At 45.2% G+C, this 19561-nt stretch overlaps 1 protein-coding gene across 15 annotated transcripts in view; it reads right to left on the bottom strand.

Moving 5' to 3' along the window:
- FNBP1 (formin binding protein 1) overlaps positions 1-8877 on the bottom strand; it is a 337048-nt gene extending 328171 nt beyond the window's left edge. For 2 of the 15 annotated variants that reach the window (XM_077478325.1, XM_077478317.1), the window contains exon 1: positions 8485-8873. In XM_077478325.1, coding sequence (XP_077334451.1) covers positions 8485-8508 — 24 coding nt within the window. In that variant the 5' untranslated portion in view covers positions 8509-8873. Of the gene's footprint in view, positions 1-8484 lie in introns of all 15 variants that reach the window. The other 13 variants (XM_077478309.1, XM_077478366.1, XM_077478333.1 and 10 more) reach the window with 12 other exon arrangements.
- Between the last annotated feature and the right edge of the window lie 10684 nt (positions 8878-19561).

The following is a 19561-nucleotide window of genomic DNA, read 5'->3' as shown; positions in this document are numbered from 1 at the left end:
GAGTCTAGTCGCGCACGGCACCCCGAAAACCAATCACCACCTTCAGGATTTCTAAGGGTGCAAATTTTTGATTTAACTCCTCACTACCTATCACAGTTTCGAAGGCCATAAAATGCCAAAATAGCACAAAACCCCCCCAAATGACCCCATTTTGGAAAGTAGACACCCCAAGCTATTTACTGAGAGGCATGTTGAGTCCATGGAATATTTTATATTTTGCCAAAAGTTGCGGGAATATTACAAACTTTTTTTTTTTTGCACAAAGTTGTCACTAAATGATATATTGCTCACACATGCTATGGGCAGAAGTCAAATTACACCCCAAAATAAATTCTGCTGCTTCTCCCGAGTACGGGGATACCACATGTGGGGGACTTTTTGGGAGCCTAGCCACGTACGGGACCCCGAAAACCAAGAACTGCCTTCCGGATTTGAATATAAAATGCTATAAAAAACAAACTAACCAGAGTCACCCGTAACACTTATACGGTGATCAGTGGTGAAAGGGTTAACTAGGGGCAATCAGGGGGTTCAAATTTTTATTAGGTAGTATATGGGGGTCCCTGGCGCTATATAAAAACCTGACGGGGAACCTAAATAACTAACTGGCTAACCAGCGTCACCAGTGACACTTATACTGTGATCGCTGGTGAAAGGGGGTGAAAGGGTTAACTAGCAGCAATCAGGGGGTTAAAACCATTATTGGGTAGTATATCGGGGTACCTAGCACTATAAAAACCTGGCGGTGAACCTAAAAAAATAACTAGCTACCTAGCGACACTAGCGACACTGATGCAGCGTTCAGAAAAATTATCGCTTAGTGACACTGGCAAAAGGGGGTGAAAGGGTTAACTAGCGGAAATCAGGGGGTTAAAACCATTATTGGGTAGTATATCGGGGTACCTAGCGCTATAAAAACCTGGCGGTGAACCTAAAAAAATAACTAGCTACCTAGCGACTGTAGCGACACTAATGCAGCGATCAGAAAAACGATCGCTTAGTGACACTGGCAAAAGGGGGTGAAAGGGTTAACTAGCGGCAATCAGGGGGTTAAAAACATTATTGGGTAGTATATCGGGGTACCTAGCGATATAAAAACCTGGCGGTGAACCTAAAAAAATAACTAGCTACCTAGCGACACATGCAGCGATCAGAAAAATGATCGCTTAGTGACACTGGCAAAAGGGGGTGAAAGGGTTAACTAGCGGCAATCAGGGGGTTAAAAACATTATTGGGTAGTATATCGGGGTACCTAGCGCTATAAAAACCTGGCGGTGAACCTAAAAAAATAACTAGCTACCTAGCGACTGTAGCGACACTAATGCAGCGATCAGAAAAACGATCGCTTAGTGACACTGGCAAAAGGGGGTGAAAGGGTTAACTAGCGGCAATCAGGGGGTTAAAAACATTATTGGGTAGTATATCGGGGTACCTAGCGATATAAAAACCTGGCGGTGAACCTAAAAAAATAACTAGCTACCTAGCGACACTAGCGACACATGCAGCGATCAGAAAAATGATCGCTTAGTGACACTGGCAAAAGGGGGTGAAAGGGTTAACTCTAGGGGCAATCAGGGGGTTAAATCTTTATTGGGGGGTGATAGGGGGCTACCCTGGACCTAACACTAACTGTCCTGACAGTTTTTACTGTCACAACTGACACTGAATGCATTGATCAGTAAAGAAATGATCAATGCAATCAGTGACACTGTGACTGGGGGGGGAGGGGGGGCGGGGGGGGATCGGGGGGCGATCGGGGGGGGGATCGGGGGGGGTTTGTGTGCCTGTGTGTACCTACATGTCAGTGTAGTGTTGGTGCACACTTACTTTTACTCTTCTCCTCGTAGTCCGGTCAAAAAGACCGCCCCGAGGAGAATGACATCACTTCCTCCTTCCTGTGTAAACAATACACAGGGGAGGAAGCTTCTCATTGGCCAGGAGCGATCCAGAGGGGGTGGCCGAAAACCAACGGCCATCCCCTCATCACGGAGCGCTCCTGGACCGAATCGGACCGCCGTAACCAGCGGGAGGGGGTCCGATCGGACCCCCCACCCGCTGGAAGGCAATCACGTAGATGTACGTGATTGTGCCTGCCTGTGCCATTGTGCTGACGTACATTGGCAATACGGCGGTCCTCAAGTGGTTAAAGGTCAACATGGCACCTCATGGCAAAGAACTCTCTAAGGATCTGAAAAAAAGAATTGTTGCTCTACATATAGATGGCCTAGGCTATAAGAAGATTGCCAAGACCCTGAAACTGAGCTGCAGAAAAGTGGCCAAGACCATACAGCGGTTTAATAGGACAGGTTCCACTCAGAACAGGCCTCGCCATGGTTGACCAAAGAAGCTGAGTGCACGTGCTCAGCATCATATCCAGAGGTTGTCTTTGCAAAATAGACATATGAGTACTGCCAGCATTGCTGCACAGGTTGAAGGGGTGGGGGGTCAGCCTGTCAGTGCTCACACCATACGCCGCACACTGCATCAAATTGGTCTGCATGGCTGTCGTCCCAGAAGGAAGTCTCTTATAAAGATGACGCACAAGAAAGCCCGCAAACAGTTTGCTGAAGACAAACAGACTAAGGACATGGATTACTGGAACCATGCCCTGTGGTCTGATGGGACCAAGATAACTTATTTGGTTCAGGTGATGTCAATCGTGTGTTGCGGCAACCTGGTGAGCAGAACAAAGACAAGTGTGTCTTGCCTACAGTCAAGCATGGTGGTGGGAGTGTCATGGTCTGGGGTTGCATGAGTGTTGTCGGCACTGGGGAGCTACAGTTCATTGAGGGAACCATGAATACCAACATGTACTGTGACATACTGAAGCAGAACATGAACCCCTCCCTTCAGAGACTGGGCCGCAGGGCAGTATTCCAACAATACGACCCCAAACACACCTCCAAGATGACCACTGCCTTGCTAAAGAAACCGAGGGTAAAGGTGATGGGCTGGCCAAGCATGTCTCCAGACCTAAACCCTATTGAGCATCTGTGGGGCATCCTCAGAGGTGGAAGAGTGAAAGGTCTCTAACATCCACCAGCTCTGTGATGTCGTCATGGAGGAGTGGAAGAGGACTTCAGTGGCAACCTGTGAAGCTCTGGTGAACTCCATGCCCAAGAGGGTTAAGGCAGTGCTGGAAAATAATAGGTGGCCACACAAAATATTGACACTTTGGGCCCAATTTGGACATTTTCACTTAGGGGTGTACTCACTTTTGTTGCCAGCGGTTTAGACATTAATGACTGTGTGTCGAATTATTTTGAGGGTACAGCAAATTTACACTGTTATACAAGCTGTGCACTCACTACTTTACATTGTAGCAAAGTCTCATTTCTTCAGTGTTGTCACATGAAAAGATAGAATCAAATATTTACAAAAATGTGAGGGGTGTACTCACTTGTGTGGGATACTGTCTATATATATATATATATATATATATATATATATATATATATATATATATATATATATATATATATATATATATATATATGGTATGTGTGGTGACAGATGTAGCAGAGTGGATTCACAAGGTGTACAGAGTTGGTTTCTAATAATAATACACAGTATATAGATGGTGCATAGGCAGTGTCTATGGGGTATACAGCAGGTTAGCAGGTTGTGTAGAGGACATAGAAATGGTGGGCTTACTGGGAAAAATGATCTGTCTGGATGTATTGAGGAAAACTTTCTAAAACTGGTGCACACAGAATCTGTTCCATAGTAACCAATCAGCTTCTGACTTCAGCTTGTTCAATTAAGCCTTGACAATAAAAACTGGAAGCTGATTGGTTACTATGCACAGCTACACCAGATTCTGTGTTCACCACTTTTAGTAAATCTCCCCCAATGTATATGGAAAGTGAGTCCAGTGATAAAAGTATTTATGACACCATGCATGATTGAAGACCCACACTGGGTGTGTAGAGGACAGTGATGTATCATAACATGTATGAGGGTGATGTATGCAGGGTCCCCAGGTGATTGTATATAAAGCGATGGTTCATGCAACATATGGATGGTTACCAGTTATTGTACAAAGTCTATACAATCACCAGTGCCCAGCTAAATGTTGCATGAACCATCACTGGTTCCATACACTGCATGATCCATCACTCTCTATAGAAATAGCTGGTGGCCCTACACATGCCACCTTTATATACTGCATGATCCATCACTATCTATACTACAGAAAGCAGTGTATGGAAGGTCAACAGGTGATTGTAGAGATAGACAGAAATCATCATGTGGTATATAAAGGTGATGTATGGAGAGTCACCAAGTACTTCTACCGATAGAGATGGATCATACAATGTATGGAGGGTCACCAAGTAGTTCTATGAAAAGAGATGGATCATACAATGTATGGAGGGTCACCAAGTAGTTCTATGGATAGAGATGGATCATGCGATGTATGGAGGGTCACCAAGTAGTTCTATGGATAGAGATGGATCATACAATGTATGGAGGGTCACCAAGTAGTTCTATGGATAGAGATGGATCATGCAATGTATGGAGGGTCACCAAGTAGTTCTATGGATAGAGATGGATCATGCAATGTATGGAGGGTCACCAAGTAGTTCTATGGATAGAGATGGATCATGCGATGTATGGAGGGTCACCAAGTAGTTCTATGGATAGAGATGGATCATGCGATGTATGGAGGGTCACCAAGTAGTTCTATGGATAGAGATGGATCATGCAATGTATGGAGGGTCACCAAGTAGTTCTATGGATAGAGATGGATCATGCAATGTATGGAGGGTCACCAAGTAGTTCTATGGATAGAGATGGATCATGCAATGTATGGAGGGTCACCAAGTAGTTCTATGGATAGAGATGGATCATGCAATGTATGGAGGGTCACCAAGTAGTTCTATGGATAGAGATGGATCATGCAATGTATGGAGAGTCACCAAGTAGTTCTATGGATAGAGATGGATCATGCAATGTATGGAGAGTCACCAAGTAGTTCTATGGATAGAGATGGATCATGCAATGTATGGAGGGTCACCAAGTAGTTCTATGGATAGAGATGGATCATGCAATGTATGGAGGGTCACCAAGTAGTTCTATGGATAGAGATGGATCATGCAATGTATGGAGGGTCACCAAGTAGTTCTATGGATAGAGATGGATCATGCAATGTATGGAGGGTCACCAAGTAGTTCTATGGATAGAGATGGATCATGCAATGTATGGAGGGTCACCAAGTAGTTCTATGGATAGAGATGGATCATGCAATGTATGGAGAGTCACCAAGTAGTTCTATGGATAGAGATGGATCATGCAATGTATGGAGAGTCACCAAGTAGTTCTATGGATAGAGATGGATCATGCAATGTATGGAGGGTCACCAAGTAGTTCTATGGATAGAGATGGATCATGCAATGTATGGAGGGTCACCAAGTAGTTCTATGGATAGAGATGGATCATGCAATGTATGGAGGGTCACCAAGTAGTTCTATGGATAGAGATGGATCATGCAATGTATGGAGGGTCACCAAGTAGTTCTATGGATAGAGATGGATCATGCAATGTATGGAGGGTCACCAAGTAGTTCTATGGATAGAGATGGATCATGCAATGTATGGAGGGTCACCAAGTAGTTCTATGGATAGAGATGGATCATGCAATGTATGGAGGGTCACCAAGTAGTTCTATGGATAGAGATGGATCATGCAATGTATGGAGAGTCACCAAGTAGTTCTATGGATAGAGATGGATCATGCAATGTATGGAGAGTCACCAAGTAGTTCTATGGATAGAGATGGATCATGCAATGTATGGAGGGTCACCAAGTAGTTCTATGGATAGAGATGGACCATGCGATGTATGGAGGGTCACCAAGTAATAGATAGAGATGGATCAAGCAATGTATGGAGGGTCACCAAGTAGTTCTATGGATAGAGATGGATCATGCAATGTATGGAGGGTCACCAAGTAGTTCTATGGATAGAAATGGATCATGCAATGTATGGAGGGTCAGTTGTATAGACAGATCACATGTACAAACGGTTATCAGGGGATTGCACAGATGGCCAGGGATCACACATTGATTATTATCAGCTCTACAGATCAGCACTGGACATATCTATGGAGCCGGCTGTATCCTCCTGTGTACAGTGTGGGGGGAGGGGAGGGGGGTGTACAGGGACAGTGCAGACACAGACAGGAGGACATACTGGGATCAGTGTGATATCCCTCCACTCAGAGATCTGATGATGATCAGTAAAATAATAGGATGAGGATGGTGGTGTGTGATGATTGGAGGGGGGGGGGGGATAATAATAATATATAAGGATGATGCCCTGTATGATATATAATGATTAGGGGTTGATGAGGAGGATGATCCCGATGATGAAGAATGAGGATAGTGATCTATATGATGATAATAATGTATTGTGTATTATAATAATGTATAAGGATGATGGTCGGTATGATGATAATAATGTATGGAGTGTATATTAATAATGATGGTGATCTGTATGATGATTGAGGATGAGGATGGTGATCTGTATGGTGATGATGAGGAGGAGGATGGTGTATATGGTGCTGATGATGAAGGAGAAGGAGGATGGTAATGATGATGAAGAAGGATGAGGATGGTGTGTATGATGAGGATGGTGATGATGTGGGAGAATGAGGATGATGTACCCTAGATCACATGACTAAAACTGTTAACTATTTCCTAACATGCAAAAAGAACCAGGCATAACAATTGAACTTGAAGTATAACATACAGCCTTACACATCATTACATATGGTGATGATGATGAAGGAGGAGGATGAGTATGGTGCGATGATGAAGGATGGTAATGGTGTATATGATGATGATGAAGAAGGAGGATGAGTGTGATGTATATGATGATGAAGGAGGATGAGGATGATGGAGGATGAGGATGGCGCGATGATGAAGGATGGTGATGGTGTATGTATATGATGATGATGATGATGATGATGATGAAGGAAGGTGAGGATGATGTATATGATGATGATGATGAAGAAGGAGGATGATGTAGATGATGATGATGAAGGAGGATGAGTATGGGGTGATGATGATGAAGGGGGATGAGTATGGTGCGATGATGAAGGAGGATGAGTATGGTGCGATGATGGAGGATGAGTATGGTGTGATGATGATGAAGGAGGATGAGTATGGTGTGATGATGATGAAGGAGGATGAGTATGGTGCGATGATGAAGGAGGATGAGTATGGTGTGATGATGATGAAGAAGGAGGATGAGAATGGTGTGATGACGATGAAGGAGGATGAGTATGGTGTGATGATGATGGAGGGTGAGTATGGTGTGTTGATGATGAAGGAGGATGAGTATGGTAAATATGATGATGAAGAAGGAGGATGAGTATGGTGTGATGATGAAGAAGGAGGATGAGTATGGTGTGATGAAAGAGGATGAGTAGGGTGTAATGATGATTAAGGAGGATGAGTATGGTGTGGTCAGGTGATGATGATGATGGAGGATGAGTATGGTGTATATGATGAAGAAGGAGGATGAGTATGGTGTATATGATGATGAAGGAGGATGAGTATGGTGTGATGATGAAGCAGGAGGAGGATGAGTATGGTGTATATGATGATGATGAAGGAGGAGGATGAGTATAGTGTGATGATGAAGGAGGATGAGTATGGTGTGATGATGAAGGATGAGGATGAGTATGGTGTGATGATGAAGAAGGAGGAGGATGAGTATGGTGTGATGATGAAGAAGAAGGATGAGCATGGTGTGATGATGAAGGAGGATGAGTATAGTGTATATGATGATGATGATGATGATGAAGGAGAGGATGATTATGGTGTGATAATGAAGGAGGAGGATGAGTATGATGATGAAGGAGGATGAGTATGGTGTGATGATGAAGGAGGAGGATGAGTATGATCTATATGATGAAGATGGAGGAGGAGTATGTTGTGATGATGATGAAGAAGGAGGATGAGTATGGTCTATATGATAATGATAAGGGAGGAGGAGGAGGAGTAGTATGGTGTGATGATGAAGGAGGAGGAGGATGAGTATGGTGTGATGATGATGAAGGAGGATGAGTATGGTGTGATGATGAAGGAGGAGAATGAGGATGAGTATGGTGTGATGACGAAGGAGGAGGATGAGTATGGTGTGGTGATGATGGAGGATGATTATGGTGTGATGATGAAGGAGGAGGAGGAGTATGGTGTATATGATGATGATGAAGGAGGAGGAGGAGGATGAGTATGGTGTGATGATGAAGGAGGATGGGTATGGTGTGATGATGAAGGAGGAGGAGGATGAGTATGGTGTGATGATGAAGGAGGATGGGTATGGTGTGATGATGAAGGAGGAGGAGGAGGATGAGTATGGTGTATATGATGATGATGAAGGAGAAGAAGGATGAAGATGAGTATGGTGTGATGATGATGAAGAAGGAGGATGAGGATGGTGTGATGATGATGATGAAGAAGGAGGAGGGTGTGTGACTCACCCACAGCTCGGTGCCCCAGCTCATGGTGTCCCGGGGGGCGGCGGGGACGGTGGCCCGCTCCTCAGTTGTGCAGTGGCCCGGTGGGGGGCGTGTCTCTGTGGATGCGGTGACCCCCGGGTGTGTGGGGGGGTGTAGCTCCTCAGGCGGTGTCTCGGTCGGTAGATCCCGGGATCGGGGTGTCACGGTGTCATCTCCCTGACAGTAGCGGAGAGAGCGGGAGCGCGGACTGCTCGGGAAGCACCGCGGGAGCGCGCAGTGGGGGGTTATTCGGCTTACAGAAGAGGGAGAGCGTGCCAGAGCAAGCGGGCGTGGCCAGCGACTGCACCAAGTAAAGGGCGGGGCCAGCTACCTAAGTGGGCGTGGATATTCGTTCGCTTATTATCCTGAGGGAAAGCCGGGTGGCCGAGCGCTGTGACATACAGGACACCCAGAGAGAAGTGCGCGCCCCGAGCCTCCCGGTATAGAGTGTACACGGTACAAATAAAGGCGTATTGTACAACGAGTGTATGACTCTGGGCGTGGCAAAGGTTCTTAGTAGGCGTTTCCACAATGCTAAAGAGGAGGAGCTTTATTTGACAGCTCGAGAAAGCTTCTAAAAAGAATAACGGTTAACAGGGGATCTTCCTCCGGGACCAATCAGCTCCAAGGGGGCGGAGCCCCCAGTATTTTGATGCGCTTGCACAGCAACCAGGACAGGGAAAGTGGGCGTGTCTGGGAGAGCGCTGCCATTCAAGGCAACGGGGCGCCACCTGGTGGAGAGTGGATGTGTTTATTTTACTGTGCTATGGAGCGCGCTGCTCTTCTATTATCCATGGCAGAGTTTTCATTATAAGGTCTCCTATACACTGGGAGCAAAGCACACCATACATGTCACAATCTAAGCGTACAATCTCTCTAAGAGCAACTTTACATCTACCAAAACCGTGCAATATGACGTAACCACTCGTTTCTAGCCCCAAATGACTGTAAACTTGGGGCGTTGTTAGGTCTACAAAAGATCTGGGGCTAGAGCCAATAGCAGCATAGTAAAGAAAGTCATATGCTTGGGCAGGCATATACATGTATATACAGTAATGTATATATATCCCCAGAGAGCCTCCCACTTACATCAGGGTTCTCAGAGAGCCCCCCTTAAAATCAGGGTCCCCAGAGAGCCTCCCCTCCCTTTGGGGACCCCTGCAGAGACTTGGGGCTATGGGCCCCAGATTCGGGGCTATAGCCCCAAAAGCCACCCCCTAGCGACGCCACTGCTGTAAACCCCATAAAAAGTGTATATTTTCTCGGCATGCGCACGGGGTGTGCCTGGGTACACCCTAATGATTCCCCCTGCTGCTTGGCTGCAGAGAAAGGGACTGAGGAGTCTCTGTCCTTTGTCCCTTTTTTCTGTCTAAAAAGTGAGACATTGCGGGTCTGTTTTGACCCCTGATATTTCATCAAAGCCAAACGGGCTCCTAATAAAGTTGTAAGGAAACAATAATAAAATAATATTGTAAAATAAAAAAAATACTGTAAAAAATAAAATTGTAAAAAAACAGTCATATTAAAAAAATATAAAAAATAAAATAATGACACCAATCTCTGCCCTTTTGACATCGTACACTGCTCTACCGACACCGTCGATTGCCCTACTGCCCTATACAGTGAGGGAAAAAAGTATTTGCTCTCCTGCTGATTTTGTACGTTTGCCCACTGACAAAGAAATGATCAGTCTATAATTTTAGTAGTAAGTTTATTTTAACAGTGAGAGGCAAAATAACAACAAAAATATCCAGAAAAATGCATTTCAAAAAAAGTTATAAATTGATTTGGATTTTAATGAGTGAAATAAGTATTTGATCCCCTATTAATCGGCAAGATTTCTGGCTTCTATACAGGTAATGAGCTGAGATTAGTAGCACTCTCTTAAAGTGGTTGTAAACCCTTACAAACCACTTTGACCTACAGGTAAGCCTAGATTAAGGCTTACCTGTAGGTCCAAGAAATATCTCCTAAACCTATACGGTTTAGGATATATTTGCCCGAAGACAGGCACCGCTGTCTACGGCGCATGCGCCGTAGACAGCGGCGCGCAGGCGCACTGAGCGTGCCATTTCCAACAACGGAGCTGCCGCGCGTGTCGGCTCCCGTGCGCATGCGCGGGAGTGACGTCATCGCGGCTCCGCCGAATGACAGTGGCGGAGCTGCGAGACCCCACCGAAAAGATGGATGCGCCGAACTACAGGGGACAGCTGTGACATCGCTGGCTCCTGTGCCAGGTAAGTGACACATAATGGGCTACTATGCGATGCATAGTAGTCCATTATGCTTTGCCTTTGCAGGGAATGAAAGAGGAAGTAAACCCATCAGGGTTTACTTCCTCTTTAAGGCTTGTTTCACACCCAATGCCGATGTGGCTCCCAGCAGGCGTCCTGTGCGTCCCGATTCACCGTTTCAGGTCCGATATCAGCCTGAATTTTTGGCCGAATTCGGACTTGAAATGGAACCAAAAGACGTACAGGGCTCCTGTGCAAATTTGCACTGGAGGCGCATCGGAGATATGTGAACCGGCTCCATAGAGAGCCAGTCACAATCTCCTGCTATTGCGAATTGGATGCTGGGATCCAGCGTCCAATTCACAATAGTGTAAACCCGGCCTCAAGAGAGTGCTCATAATCTCAGCGTGTTACCTGTATAAAAGACACCTGTTCACAGAAGCAATCAATCAATCAGATTCCAATCTCTCCACCATGGCCAAGACCAAGGAGCTGTCCAAAGATGTTAGGCAGGGGCATCAGGAGGGGGTGACTAGGGGGGCTGAAGCCCCGAATGAGACCCCCTAAAGCCCCAAGTGTCAGCTCCGCAGGGTTTTCTTGTTAGCCCCGAGCGCTGCGGCGAGCGTCGGGACCAATATGATCCCGAGTGCCAGAGCAGGTCCCGCCTTCTGGAGCCTGCACGTCTATGATGGTCGTCCCACTGGTCCAATGCCGGGACCGCGGGACGTGTGATGTCCATCATAGGCGCTTTTGGCTCCAGAAGGCGGAAATTGCAAAGCGGCTGCCGCGCCACATACCCGCTTGGCGCTCAGACGAGCCGCTCTCCTCTCCTCCTCGGACTGGCTGCTGTCTGTAACAGTTCAGTGTGTGTTAAGGTCAGTGTAGGTAGGTCAGTGTAGGTAGGGCAGTGTGTGTTAATGTCAGTGTAGGTAGGTCAGTGTAGGTAAATGTCAGTGTAGGTAGGTCAGTTTGTGTTTAATGTCAGTGTAGGTAGGTCAGTCAGAAAATGGCATGGCCCTTAGGTCTGGTATAGATTTTAAGGGGAAAATGTGTTTTTTTTTTTTACATTTTTTTCACAGGTGAATGGGTAGGGGTACATTGTACCCCATACTCATTCACATAGGGTGGGGGGGCGGGATCCGGGGGCCCCCTTATTAAAGGGGGCTCCCGGATTCAGATAAGCCCCCTGCCTGCAGACCCTGACAACCAACGGCCAGGGTTGTCGGGAAGAGGCCCTTGTCCTCATGAACATGGGGACAAGGTTCTTTGGGGTGGGGGGGCCGCGCGGCCCCCCCTTCCTCAAGGCACCCACCATGATGAGGGCGCGTGGCCTGGTACGTGCGGCCTGGTGGTTAGTACAATACGACAGTAGAGAACGTGAGCAGTACAAACAGTGAAAAAACTCCCTGCTATTTAGCCATAACCCCAACATAACTAGGCTAGCAGTTTGTTCCCAAAACTGGAAACACGATAACACTAAAGCATTTTCTCACTTATCCTATAGATCGGGTTCCAGAATAGATCTCGCCATCAGTAGCTCCCGGGTGTTTACTAATATATCTGGTGCCTCGTATCTTCCGGCGGGATCCTCAGATCATTCCCCTCTGGAATTGTGCCTCCGACTGGGAGGCCGGAGGGATCCAGGTACATGGAGACTGGCTCCCTGATGGATTCACCATGTTGGTAAAATAGTATCCCCACAAATCAAATCATACTGGTCTATTAATGATGATACTGCATTACCCGGGATGGTGTGGGATGCTTTTAAAGCGACAATACGAGGCAATTACATCTCGGATATTAAAGCTGTCAGAGCTGATTGCAATTCTGAAACAACGAGACTTGAAAGTCAGGAAGCTGATGCCTCAACCTCCTTTGCAGAGCATCCCACACCAGACCATTTTCTTCAACTATCCCAGGTCAAAAGGTAGCCTAATCTACACTACAAATCCCTAGCTCAGACTGATGTTCGCTTACTGAAGGGCAACATTTTTGAAGCAGGGGATAAAAATGTTTGTCTTTTGGCCAACATGGCAGCTGATCCTCACTACCAAACAGTAACCAACTGTCCACGGGACGGGAGACCGTATAACTGATCCTAAAGCCATTGTGCAAGAGTTCTGTGCCTTTTTCAGTAGCCTATATCGCTAAACTCGGTGCCCTGCTCCAGAGACTATTTACACTGAACTATAAATACTGACTCTACCCTCTCTATCACCAGAGGAGGCCAAGGCCTTGGAAGCTGCGATATCAACTCTCGTGACAGAGCTGGCAATAGCCTCGCTTCCTCCCTCTAAAACTCCTGGTCCAGATGGTCTCCCTGGGGATTGGTACAAAAGGTATGCTGCTAGTCGGGCCCCTAAACTGAAAGAACTATTTAAGTAGTGCTTCGACATTGATTCTCTACCTCTCACAATGTATTGTGCCCACATTGTACTCATTCCTAAACCAGGCAAAGACCCAAAATGTTGTGCCTCTTATAGGACAATCTCCCAATTAAATTATGATCAAAAAATATTGGCTAAGGTCCTTGCTGCAAGGTTGGTCAAAGTACTACCTGAGCTGATTAGCATAGACCAAACTGGATTTATGCCAGGAAAGTCCACCAACATCAACTTAAGAAGGGTCCTGACTCTGCAGCTCCCACACTCTCATTCTCAAACCCATGAAATGGTAGCACTGGATATAGAGAAAGCTATTGATATGGTGACCTGGAATTACATGGCATCGGTTCTTCAAGCTTTCAGATTTGGTCCCTCCTTCTGTAAGTGGATTAACAACATATTGTACAAGACCCCAGTAGCACAAATCAAGTTAGGTGGGCTGCTTTCTGAACCCTTCCCAATAGAGCGTGGCATGGGACAGGGCTGCATCCTCTCCCCATTTCTGTTTGCTCTAGTTATGGAGCCTCTTGCCACTGCCCTTAGACAAGCAGATTCGGTGAAAGGAATGCGCATTGGATCCATTGAGGAAAAGCTTGCCCTGTATGCTGATGATTTAATGCTATTTCTTAGTGACCCGGGACCTTCCCTCCGAAACCCTCCCTCTGAATATTATTTCAGACTACACTGTGCTATCAGGGCTGAGGGGTCAATTGGGACAAATCCCAAATTTTGCCCATTGATCTGCAAGCCAGTTTTCAGGCGGATCCCTCACTCCCCTTGACATGGACCTCCTCTCTCCACTATTTAGGCATTACTATTTCCCCAACTGCCTCTGATTTTGCCAATTATGTCTCTACCCTTTACTCACCTAATTTGAAGCTGAAGGCCTGGGAGAACCCACCATTGTCTCTCATTGGCAGAATGAATTTAATAAAATGAAAATCCTTCCAGTTTTCTTAAATGTCCCCAATTTGGATCTTCAATGCTTTCTTTCAACATTTTGACTCTACTATTGCCTCCTTTCTGTTGAGGGCTAACCTCCCCCCCCCCCCCCCCAGGATAAACAAATCAATTCTTAAGAAGAGGCCCTGGACGGAGGGGGGTCTAGCCTGTCCGGATCTTCAAAAATATTTTCACGCTGCCCTACTAAACCATGCACATAACTGGGCATATGCTTCAGGCAGCATATCTAGGGTCCTATGAGTCACTAAGAAATGCTTTGTATAGAGGTGTTAAGGCTCCTTTCCCTCTAGCGTCCTCAATGAAAGATATAAAAATTTGGCAATTGTTAGTTTGCAAACACCAAGAGGATCCTTACACATAGTCTCCCAACACTCCCTTGTGGCTCAACCCTCAACTCTTTGAGTTCATTACTATTCTTGACTAAGGGCTCTGGGCAGCACAGGGTATCAAAAAACATGAAAATATTTGTATTAATGGCAGTCTGCTATCTTTTAATGCTCTCAAGGAAAAATTTGGGTTTAATAAGTGCCAATTCTTTAGGTATCTTCAGAGTCGCCATTTGTTCAATACCCAATTTGGTTCTCACCCAGTGCTTCTCCTACAGTCTAATCTGTAATCTTTGTTACAGGACGAACATTTGCCCAAACCAACATCTAAAATTCATAAAGCACTTCTTCCGTTGGTCCATTTTGGCCTGGGCACCTTGTTATCCAAGTGGCAGAGTGAGGTCCCAGATGCAGAGGACTGGGAAGACACCTGGGATTATGTGTTTTTACAACTGATCTCTGTTAGGGATCATCTAATTTAATTTATATTGCTCCACTGGACACCACAAAAATTATCCAGGATCTATCCTAATGCCTCCTCAAGCTGCTGGAAATGTGGAAGCAGAGACACAGATTTCAATCATATGTTATGGGCTTGTTCCAAGGTTCAATCCTTTTGGGAAGAAGTCATGGGTTTCATTGTTACCAACACCACAATCCCTATGCCCTTAAGTGTGTCGGTCTGCTTGCTGGGATTGGTGGGATCCTTAGCTCACCGCCGTGCAACCAGGATCCTTATAGGACTCCTGCTATTTTATGCAAGGAAAGCACTGCTTCTTAAATGGAAGCAATCGGAAGTGCCTTCTCTAAATAATTGGAAAGTATGAATCAACTCAACAGTGCCGCTCTATAAAGCCTAGCTAGAGGTTGTCCAGCCAAGTTTGACAAAATTTGACATATTTGACATATTTGGCCAACAAATGCCACATATTAATACTTACAACTCCACTTTAGCATAAGATCTAAATTCTGGAAGCCTTTAGCCTTGTTTGGCCTCTATTACCCATTAGTATTGTCATGAAGTAAGCTTAATCTCCCATAGCGGAACTACTGAAAGGTGGTCGTTGAAGCTGATATGCTTCTTCTCTCTCTAAAATCCTCTCGTCCTATGTAGGTGAGCAGTTTAAGACCTTGTTGTTGTTGTATTGTCTATGACTCAACTATGGCAAGTAGGATTCATATACTATTTCTTAATTTCACGTGTAGCCATTGTTTCGTTGAGGCCCCGCAGGGGAACATATGAATCGTTCATTAAGTCTCCATGCGCAGTCTTGATTAGCCTCATGCAAACCACAAACTCGTTGCTCAGTTTGTTAACCACTTAAGCCCCGGAAGGATTTACTCCTTTCCTGACTGGAGCATTTTTTGCAATTCGGCACTGCATCGCTTTAGCTGACAATTGCGCGGTCGTGCGACGTTGTACCCAAACAAAATTGATATATTTTTTTTCCCACAAATGGAGCTTTCTTTTGGTGGTATTTGATCACCTCTGCGGTTTTTATTTTTGTGCTATAAACAAAAAAAAAGAGAGACAATTTTGAAAAAAAAAACAATATTTTTTACATTTTGCTATAATAAATATCCCCCAAAAATATATTAAAAAAAACATTTCTTTCACAGTTTAGGCTGATATGTATTCTACTTATTTTTGGTAAAAAAATCGCAATAAGTGTATATTGATTTACGCAAAAGTTATAATGTCTACAAAATAGGGGATAGATTTATGGAATTTTTATTATTCATTGTTTTTTTTTACTAGTAATGGCGGCGATCTGCAATTTTTATTGTGACTGCCACATTGCGGCAGGCAGATCGGACACTTTCGACACTATTTTGGGAGCATTGAAATTTATACAGCGATCAGAGCTAAAAATAGCCACTGATTACTGTATAAATGTCACTGGCATGGAAGAGGTTAAACACTAGGGGCGATGAAGGGTTTAAGTGTGTTCCCTGGATGTGTTCTAAATGTGGGGGGGGTGGGCTCACTAGAACATGACAAAAATCACTGCTCCCGATCACGTTGCTAGGCAGAACAGGGAAATGCATTGTTTACATGGGCATCTCCACGTTCTGCCTCTCCTCCTTGCAATCGCGGGCGCAACGATTCATATTAGATGTTTATTTCTTTTTAACTCTGCTCATTTCATTACAAACACTCTACAGTCTGGTCTGAATCCAGTCACAATTGCAGCGCACCAGTTTGTAACGCTGTCATGTCTGTCATTTCAGTTATTTTACTTCATATACCCCGCAGTCCGATCCGAATCCAGTCACATCAGTGACACACCGATTTGTGTCGACTTCATTTTTCGGTCATTTGTATCTCATTTCATTCCATACTCTATAGTCCGGTAAGTTGTCGCATTTGCAGTGCACCGATTCCTATCACTGTCATGTCAAATCATTTCTTTATTTCTTTTCATATACCCTACACTCGGATCCGAATCCAGACACTCCCGCAGCACACCGATTCTTGTCAGCTTAATTTTGGTCATTTCATTTTATTCCATTTAATTTCATACTCTACAGTCCGGTTTGTTGTCAGTTGCAATTGCGGCACACCGTGTCATATCACTGTCATGTCAATCATTTCATTCAGTTAATTTCGTATACCCTACACTCTGATCCGAATCCAGTCGCTCCAGCGGCACACCGATTAGAGTCGGCTTCATTTCGGTCATTTAATTTCCTTCCATACTTTATGATCCAGTTCTTTGTCAGTCGCAATTGCGGCACACCGATTTGTATCACTATCATGTCAATAATTTAATTTCGTTTACCCTACACTCCGATCCGAATCCAGTCGCTTCAGCGGTGCACCAATTCGTGTCGACAAGTTGTCGGTGCGGAGATCGGTGTGTATGTGTCTGTCTTGTCCATGTATGGGGGAGAGATACCACTGAGCGATTGGTGTTGTCCTCTATGAGGTATATTTATACCAATATCCACCAGTCTGAAGATATCATGGCGTTCCCATTTTAATTATCTGGGGATTCCATTACCCATTCCATTGGCGGTTTATGCAATATGAGCCTGTTTGACTCACTGAACATATGTTTTTGTGGGTTCAAACATTCCGGTAAGCCTCCTAGTTTTTCGGTGGTGGTACCTCTCACTTCAATCATTCATCCTGCTCACCGTTGGGATATTCGCATGAAGTGTTTGAACAATCACTTCTCTGTCAAGATCAATGGCACATCTATCAGTTCGTCCCCACATGTCAGGGTGCTAGGGGTAACCTTAGACTCTGAACTGTCCTTTCAGACCCACATACAAGCCCTGTCCAAATCATGCCGCCTTAGCCTCCGCAACATTTCCAGAATACGCCCCTTTTTAACTAATGACACCACCAAGCTTCTAATTCACTCCCTGGTCATCTCTCGCCTCGACTACTGCAACTCCCTCCTCATTGGATTACCTTTACATAGACTATCCCCCCTTCAGTCCATAATGAATGCCGCTTCCAGACTCATCCACCTTACCAGCCATTCAGTGTCCTCCACCCCTCTCTACCAATCCCTCCACTGGCTTCCACTCACCCAACGAATAAAATTCAAAGTACTAACAATAATTTACAAAGCCATAAATAACTCTTCCCCTAGTTACATCACTAACCTAGTCCCAAAATACCAACCAAGCCTCTCTCTTCGGTCATCCCAAGACCTGCTGCTCTCTAGCTCCCTTGTCGCCTCCTCCCATGCTCACCTCCAGGATTTCTCCAGAGCTTCTCCCATCCTTTGGAACTCCCTACCCCAATCTGTCTGACTGTCCCCTAATCTATTCATCTTTAGCCGATCCCTGAAAACCCTTCTCTTCAAAGAAGCCTATCCTGCTTCTAACTAACACTGTTTTACTTCCTCCATCAGCTCTTCCCCCCACAGCTATTACCTTTTGTATCAATTGACCCTTCCTTTTTAGATTGTAAGCTCTAACGAGCAGGGCCCTCTGATTCCTCTTGTACCAAATTGTAATGTAACTGTAATGTCTGCCCCCGTGTTGTAAAACACTGAGCAAACTGTTGGCGCTATCTAAAACCTGTATAATAATAATAATAATAATAATATTTTTCCACATGGAACTTTGAATCATCACTTTTGATCATGATTTTTTATTTGAAATTTATGTTTCATAATATTTGCTGCTGTTTTAGCCCTTGTGCACACGGTCGGAAATTCTGACAACCAAATCTGTCGGAGTTATTCCGACGGATTAATTCCGGACGAGGTCCGGAAGTGATGTTGCATACACACGGTCGGACCAAGTTGTCGGAATTTCCGGTTGCCAAGAACGCAGTGACGTAAGCCGCGTACTAGAAAAGGGAAGTTCAGCACCATGTCCAGCACCCTTTGGGCTCCTTCTGCTGATCTCGTGTGTATCGTGTGTTAGTAGAAGTTTGGTGAGAGACGATTCGCGCTTTTCAGATTTGTGATTCAGTTCGCTACTGCTCTTCAATTTCTGCTTGTCTTTGCGTATCTGATAATCAGTGCGTGTAGTCAGTAAGTATTTGTTTCTCATTGTGGACTACATCTTGGTATAGTACGCTTTGATTTGCATTGCTTATTGTCTGCTTGCTTCTGCTATTGAGGTCGTTCTTTCAGGCATTGCTGTTTATCGGTGCTTTCTGTTGTCCGTTCTGACCAGCTGACCGTTTTCAAACCATGTTTCGTCTATGTACTCGTCGTAGAGTTTGTGCTGTGCAGGGGCTTCGTGTTGGGGTTCTTACTTTGACACAAGCCCGGTCCATGAACAGGGAGGGGAGGCGTTTGTGGACCAAGAATTGGTTGCGCCAGAGTGACCAGTTCTCGCACATGCCTTTGCTTCGTGAGATCCACGAGAATAATCCTCATGATTTCAGGAATTATCTCCGGATGACGGACCCCGTTTTTCACCATCTGCTGGCTTTGCTGTCCCCTTATATCACCAGGCAGGATACCTGCATGCGGCAAGCCATCACTCCGGAGCAGAGGCTCATCGCCACGTTGCGCTACTTGGCGACAGGGAGAAGCCTTCAGGACCTCAAGTTCTCTACAAGCATCTCCCCCCAGGCTCTGGGGATCATTATTCCAGAGACCTGTTGTGCCATCATTCAGGTCCTGCAGAAGGACTATATGAAGGTAAGTTTTATCCTTTAACATCAGATTCTATGTAT

This window comes from Lithobates pipiens, unplaced genomic scaffold, assembly GCF_037356315.1.
Source record: "Lithobates pipiens isolate NorthernLeopardFrog02 unplaced genomic scaffold, aLitPip1_a1.2 Scaffold_1, whole genome shotgun sequence".
Classification (NCBI taxonomy): Eukaryota; Metazoa; Chordata; class Amphibia; order Anura; family Ranidae; genus Lithobates; species Lithobates pipiens.
Note: the sequence above shows the minus strand (reverse complement) of the source record. Positions and strands in the feature narration are given on the sequence as shown.